This window comes from Wolffia australiana, chromosome 1 (genome assembly GCF_029677425.1).
Source record: "Wolffia australiana isolate 7733 chromosome 1, ASM2967742v1".
Lineage (NCBI taxonomy): Eukaryota > Viridiplantae > Streptophyta > Magnoliopsida > Alismatales > Araceae > Wolffia > Wolffia australiana.
The window spans coordinates 481097-488566 of NC_135835.1; the positions used below are offsets into that span (position 1 = coordinate 481097).

Consider the following 7470-nt stretch of genomic DNA (forward strand, 5'->3'; position numbering starts at 1 on the left):
AACGCGCCGCTCGATCCCGGCCGTCGGCGTATCGCATCAAGAACATTTATTATTTAATATCCAGTTCCAGTCTAGTTTCACCATCATACAGGATCTGGCTCGACCAGCTGGTCCATCATAAAATAGCAGACTGACGATTCCAGTTTGGTTCAATCTAACCAGTCCCCAGTAAAAAATGTCAAACCCTTTATATCTTTATTTGTGTAATCATATTAGCATCCAACATCATTTTATAAACAATATTATTCTAAACAGTATCCAATATCATGATATCTTAGACAGATATTGGGTACTGACATTGTTTGTAAACCCCTAGTGTCAAGAGCGACTGAGAAGTAGGGTTGAACATTTTGTGAGACCAGTGCGAACGGTGACGTGATGAAATGTTCATCACGTCACAGTCTCGTCACGCGTCCTAGGATTTTAAAAAATTCCGTCACGTACCCGTCACGCGTCCCTTCTTCCTCGTTTCGTCATGTCACCGTCACCGTGACGCCGTCACCGTCACCGGTGATGGAAATAATATTATTTATTTTAATATGTCAATAAACATAGTCGAAGTATAATTTTACTATGTTATTATTTATTTTACTTCTCTGCGTCGGCCACCGACTACCTGCTTCAAACCGCCCGGCCATGCTACTCGCTCAGCTTCTTCCCGAAGCACCACCCCGCTCCTTGCACGCCGGCGCCTGGCTGGATGGCGGCGGTAGTGGCGAGGACAAGCGCCGTCGCCACGAGGCGAAGCGCAGACCGTCATCCATGACGGACATTTCATCACGTCACCCGTCCAGGGTATCCCGTCACCGTCACGTCACCGTCACGTACAGCCCGTCACGCGTCACCATCACCCTCACGCCCCTTCCATTCCGTCATCGTCGCCGTCACATCATCCGTCACGTTTCTGTCACGGTGACGTGTAACGTGACGGATGACGTTTGACGATCCCTACTCGCATGTAAATTGCACCGCCCATCACACTGAGCCTTGTGCAATTCGAATGTGTACTTTTATCTTCTTTCTTACTCGTCCTCTCTCTCTATTGTTCTTCTCTCTCACCCTCTCCTGTCTCTCCCTCTATCTATCGCTCTTATATCTCACTCGTTCTTCTCTCTCCCTCTCTCTCTCTAATGCTCGTCTCTTTCGCTTACTTCTCTCCCTCCCTCTCCCTCTCTCTCTCTAATGCTCATCTCTTTCTCTTACTTCCCTCCCTCCCTCTCCCTCCCTCTCTCTAATGCTCGTCTCTCTCGCTTACATCTCTCCCTCCCTCTCCCTCTCTCTCTATCACTCTTCTCTCTCTCTCTCTCGTTCATCTATCCCTCTCTCTCTATCTCTCTTCTCCCTCGCTTGCTCCTCTCTCTTGCTCTCTATCTCTCTCGGACGCTTGTCTCTTACTCACTCCTCTCTCTCCCTCTCTCTCTACTGCTCTTCTCTGTCGCTCGCTCCTCTCTCTCCCTCACTCTCTCTTGAATGCTCGTCTCTCTCCCTCTCTCTGTATCACTCTTCTTTTAAACTGAGTCAGCAAATTCAGCATCCAAGTCAGCTACCACAGGGACCTGTAGGACTTATAATAAAGACTAGCTTGTAATAATTGAACACATTATGAGAATTAGCGGCTAGGATTCGATATAAGTTTAAATCTTGATAGGACTAAAAATAGATGGCTAGGATCAAATCTAGATAGGGAAACATCTTAACGGTTAGGATTAAATCATAATATCCGTTTTATTTCGTTATAATGCCTTTGATTAAGTTTTGTAACTTACTAACATGAGAAAATAGGAATTTGGAGTGGCGATTTCTCCGGCCTTGATCTCCGGCGAAGTGGGTGGTCGTTGAAATTGGTGGGCACGCCGAATCGAAGATGTATAAACAATTACCCTTCAAATTTTCCAATTAGTGGAAATGCATCGGTTTTTCTGTTCTATCTGCATCTGAAAGAAACGCATGCTTCTTGAATAATGCAACTCAAATGTGAAATTACTCGTTGTATGGAGCCTCTGAGTAGCTGTGCCATGTCTGATCTTAAGAGTATTTGTAATATTTTCTGCTCTCTAAGCTCATTATGAGACGAATCTTAAACTACAGCAGTAGAGGCTTTCACAGTAATGCCTAGAAGCTTTCATCCAGAGTTCAGTTTTTACTCATTTTACTCAAGATGGTGATGAACATTACAAAACTCATATCATGCCGGAGCATTATTCTTGATGGGTCAGGCTCAGCTAAGCAAATACCATTTGTTTCTTTCTGTCATGGAAATGGGATTCCATTTTGGGGGTGTTCTTCCCCTGGGTTATTGCAGCTTCGTTTTATGACAAAGGGCAGGAATGTTCAAGACAGGAGTAAGAAAAAGAGAGTCTTTTATTTAGAAAGGACAACCGAACGGTGGAAGGTTGCTTCAAAGGTGATATTTTTGCTGGAGCCACTGAGGAACCAGAGCAGGTCATACCGATCCGAAGCTTAGAACAGTACAGGCAGCAGATCAACATAACAAGGCCACACAAAATTTTAGATTTTGTTCGGAAATCTCCAAAGTTGTTCGAGCTATACAAAGATAAGAAGGGTACAGTGTGGTGTGGGCTGACGAGACGGTCGGAAGAACTACTAGAAGAAGAAGTTAGACTTCAGGAAGCACACTCTCATAAAGCTGTTGAGTACGTGGCGAGGTTCTTGATGATGTCGGTGGATAAGAGGCTGAGGGTAGACAAGATAGCCCATTTCAGAAGAGATTTGGGAATTCCCTGTAATTTTAGAACAGAGTGGATTCATAGATATCCTGAAATCTTTAAAGTTATAAAATCTGCCGGCATGGAGTACTTGGAACTGGTCTCCTGGAATCCAGGTTGGGCGATTACAGAACTAGAGAAGAAATCTCAGTCTACAGTTACCAAAACTGGAATTCTTGATCTTTCTTTTCCTTTGAAATTCCCCCCAAATTTCAAGAAGATCTTCAGAATAGGGGGGACATTGGAGCATTTCCAAAAACTTCCATATTTGTCTCCCTATGCAGATGCCCGAGATCTGCAACCGGGTTCGCCAGAGTTTGATAAACGCGCTGTCGCCGTCATGCACGAGATCTTAAGCTTTACAATGGAGAAAAGGCTTGTTACAGACCACTTGACCCATTTTCGACGTGAGTTTGTGATGCCGCAAAAGCTGATGAGACTCCTGAAGCATTTTGGCATTTTCTATGTTTCTGAGAGGGGAAAAAGGGTTCATGTTTTCTTAACTGACGCATATGAGGGGTCTGAATTGATTGACAAGTGCCCAGTGGTGCTCTGGAAAGAAAAGATTCTGTCATTGACAGGTTACAGGGGCCGTCGGAAGAATATTGGAATGTTCGATCGGTCTAATGATAACGAAGGATATGAGATCTTAGGAGATGATAATGAAGATGAAATGGATGTCATGCATTCCAGTGATTCTGAAGTTATCTCTTCTATGGAAGATTCCTTGTTCATGGATGACTCAGTTATGGAGCTTCCCGAACTACTTGATGTCTCCCTCCATGGGCACGAAGCAAATTAAGATAAAAAACATTGGTCTGATAGCTAAAGAGCCAATGGTCGTTCTTCTTTGCTGTTCTAAAATTTTGATACGAGAGACGGTTTCGGCTTGTGCTGAAGTTATCTGCTCCACCGGTGTCGCCAAAATGGGATGCCGAATCCATTTCTCTGTTAATTGTTTGGTCATTTCCCGGAGTAGAAAATGCAGGGAATGGAGCTTATTTCTTTCTAAAGCCTCTCAGCAAAAAGTACTGGGCAAAATACCTTGCCATTAACGATTTTCCTCAGATGTAATGTCTACCATTCTATTTGTTTTCTTCACTGTAGCTTCAGCCCATTTCGTGGAGAAAAAAGAAAAAAAAAAGTTTTGTAACTTACCAATTATAACAGCCATTATATTCTATTATAAAAACGAACCAACTTATATATTATTAGAACTGATCCATGTTCGCTCTCTTTTGTCTCTCATCTCCCTTCTCACTTCTCTCTCTCTCTCCTTTCTCTAACGCTCTTCTCTCTTGCTCGCTTCTCTCTCGCGCTCTCTCTCTCTCTCTTTAACTCTCTTCTCTCATGCTCGCTCCTCTCATCCGTTCTTCTCTCTCGCTCACTCTTCTCTCTCCCTCTCTTCCGCTCTTCTCTCTTGCTGGCTCCTCTCTTCCGCTCTTCTCTCTTGTTCGCTCCTCTCTTCCGCGCTTCTCTCTCGCTCACTCCTTCCTCTCCCTCTCTTCCGCTCTTCTCTCTTGCACGCTCCACTCTTCCGCTCTTCTCTGTCGCTCACTCCTCTCTCTCCCTCTCTTCCGCTCTTCTCTCTTGCTCGCTCCGCTCTATATGTCGCTTGCTCCTCCCTCTCTCTCTCTCTCTCTCGTTCTTCTCTCTCTTGCTCACTCCTCTCTCTCTCACTCTTCTCTCACTCTCTTCAGTTATTTATCTGTCTTCTCTCTCACTCGTTCTCTTTTGTTCTTTATCTCCCTTCTCTCTCTCCGACTCTCGCTCACTTTCTCTCCCTCTCTCCCAATCATTTGTCCGACTTTGTGAGATGTGCCATTGGAATTTCCGCTCAAGGCTTTTGGTGAGACCGAAACATTCATATAGATGTGAGAAGCCCAGCAAGGCTCTGTCTGGCCGGCTTCCAGCGCACAACTCTTCAGTCGAAGAGGAAAAAGAAGACGAAGACGCCGTCATTGTGCGTGTATCGAGGCTCATGCAAAGCAGAGTTATAAATCTGCAAATACGTGGTAGGTCTTGGAGTGGAGGGCGATGAATCGGAGGGAGGCGACGGCGGCGAGGACGGCGAGGGCGCCGAATCCGACGACGTTGATCCAGTGCCACGACCGTTGGACGGCCGAGATCTTCTTCCTCTTCACCGTCAGGTACATGTGGTTGGCCAGGACGAAGGTGAGGGGGAAGGTGCTGAGCGCGCCGGTGAGGCTCATGAAGTCGCTCAGGAACGGCAGCGCCGCCGCCACCAGCGTGTTAACGGTCAAGTAGCCGCCCCTCACCACCACCCTGAAGGACAAGTTCTGCACCGAAAACGCGTGCCCCTTGCCCTTCCCATATCTCGTGTCCAAGTACTCATACATCGGGCTGGCGAATATCTGTAGAAAAACAAACCAAGTTAGAGTAATAACTCTAGGAAGATATGAGAAATGGGGAAGGGGGAGACTGACGTGGAGAGCGATGATGGACTGAAGAAACGCGGCGACGTTGGCCATGGTGAGGACCCAGGTTGGCCCGTTGACGCTGGAGAGAAGATAGGATGACGTGGAGGATCCGTAGGCCCAATAGCCCGTGAAGGCCACGGCGTACATAGGCAGGCCCCCCGCCGTGAACTGCATCCACAGCGCCTTCTCCATGTTCCTCACCACCGGCGGCTTCACCGTCGCCTGCCCAGATAAAATTCCGGCATCTTGATTAATGGGTCAGCTCTCTAATTCCCCCGAATTGATTAGTTAACCTGTATCTCCGGCAGCATGCCCGTGTTATAGACGAAGACGAGCGTGGCAATGGAGCCGATAGTGCCGAAGACTTTCTCCGTCCCTGTTAAGGGGATTTTATAATCCCGGGCCGGCAAATTGCAACCTGAAGTAGAAATGATAAGATTCCGGCCGTCTATTTTGTCTCGTGCGGAAAAATGAACGGCGATTACCGTCTTTGACCGACAGCGCCACCCCGATGATTATGTAGATGAGACTGAAGAAGGTGGAGAAGCCCAGCCAGATCCCGAGAGCCGAAAGATGAGGGATTCCGAAGGCAAACAGCGCGCACACGAAGCCGGCGACCGCGATGCAGTACGGGAGCTTCAAAGCGCCGTCGTCTCTGTATAAAACGTACACAGCCTGCGCCGCCAGTTATGTCAGTTTGATCGTTTGATGTTTGTTTATGTGATGGTTGGCATCGGGCAAACCTTCAGAGCTTGCCCCGCCAATATGATGAATCCGGTGTTGATCATGAACAGATTAACGTACTGCAGGAACCATGTGATGGAGTACATTTTGGGTCCTGCAAGAAATATGAATATTTGAAAATCCATGTCTTTCTACAGAGAATTACAACTTTTTAATATTTGTTGAATTACCGTAGATGTGGCCAGCCAAATCTCTGTATCTGATATGTCTCTTTCCCCCGATCTCATGGAGGCGGGCAATGAGGGTGTTGGCGTACAAGGAAATGACCGCAGCTAAGATTAGACCCACTGTGCCGCCGACCCAGCCCAAGGGAACCATGACCGATGCAGAGTACCCCAGCACGTAAGCGCTGTTGTTACCTGTGGTGAGCACAAATGCTGCCTGATACCAAGGATCTACATGATTTCGAGGAAAGGAGCAAGTCAGATAAGGAATAGATGGCGAGAGAGAATAAGTACTTATCATAAAGATATTTTCTGATATAATGAGCATTGAATCTCAGATATAAGACAAAAGATTGTGCTTCTGAAAGATGGGCTGAATAGACGATATTACAGATCAAAATCTGTCAGTGAAGAGAGTTTGTAAAACCAGAGCCGCTCACCACCGGGAAATTTGAACGACTAGTTTATAGTGAGGACTACGGCCAAGGCACACATGAAAATAAGTGAATTGATTGATGCCACCCCTTGAAGAATCAATAGAAAAGTCGCGGAAAGAGAAACTAAGCAGGAGGAAAAATGAGCGTAGTTTTGTTAGTCGCGCAATAAAGCAGAGGCAAATAGAAGAAGGATAACGCGATAGAATTCACCGCTACTGATCTTGTGAGCGGTTTCCTTAGACACCACAGGCCCTTCGTCCCAGTCGTTCCCCGTCTTCTCCAAATCTTCAGCCACCGCCACCGCCATCGCTTCAAATTCAAGAACCTCTGCCTCTGGTATTCGAGGCAGCTCCCAAATCGACGGTCTGAGAGGTAAGCTGATCGAGATGCAAGAAGCTACGGCAAGTTATATCGTCCAACCAGCTGTTCATCGCCCGGCAAATATATTATATTGTTTGTTAGCAAGCCCCATCTCTGAGCTGAGATTCAGCTGGCGAATCCGGATAAGCGGTGCAACCGCTCAACGAGCTTGAATTCGCACATTTCGCTCGAAAAGTTCCAAAAATATCTATCTTCGAGGAACGCAACGATGTGTAGAATTATTGCTCCGGGTCCCAAAAATAATACACAATTATTGAAAACGTCACCATCCGATTAAATTCTAAATGGGCGTTCAGACATGTAAATCGTCGACTTTGTTGGGTTGATGACGCGGTGTTTCCTTATGAATGGCTGCTCCTCTCCTCTTGAAAAATATCCGGGCCGAGTTTCCTTATCTATTTACTTAAGAACAAGAGAGAACGGGTGTTGGTTCCCATCTCGGCTCTCCAGTTGACAGAAGTCCCGGTTGTTGCGACGTCACGTCCCCATGGTATCATCTTTGGTTTGCGGCAGGGATTCTTTTTGCTATCGCTTTGGACCCGGGATTCTCTCTCTCCCTCCCCTCCCCATATATCGA

The 7470-nt window shown here is 46.6% G+C and overlaps 1 protein-coding gene and 1 pseudogene across 1 annotated transcript; one reads left to right on the plus strand and one right to left on the minus strand.

Annotated features, from left to right (window-relative positions):
• The first annotated feature begins 1775 nt into the window (after positions 1-1775).
• Positions 1776-3845, plus strand: LOC144700211 (protein WHAT'S THIS FACTOR 1, chloroplastic-like; annotated as a pseudogene).
• Positions 3846-4570: 725 nt separating this feature from the next.
• On the minus strand, positions 4571-6932 carry LOC144700218 (putative proline transporter 2). Its single transcript, XM_078571673.1, has 7 exons — positions 6723-6932; positions 6082-6306; positions 5911-6005; positions 5653-5842; positions 5461-5585; positions 5174-5389; positions 4571-5101 (listed from the first exon to the last, which is right to left on the minus strand). The coding sequence occupies exons 1-7, from the start codon at positions 6817-6819 to the stop codon at positions 4721-4723; spliced, it is 1329 nt and encodes a 442-aa protein (XP_078427799.1). The 5' UTR covers positions 6820-6932; the 3' UTR covers positions 4571-4720.
• Positions 6933-7470: the final 538 nt, after the last annotated feature.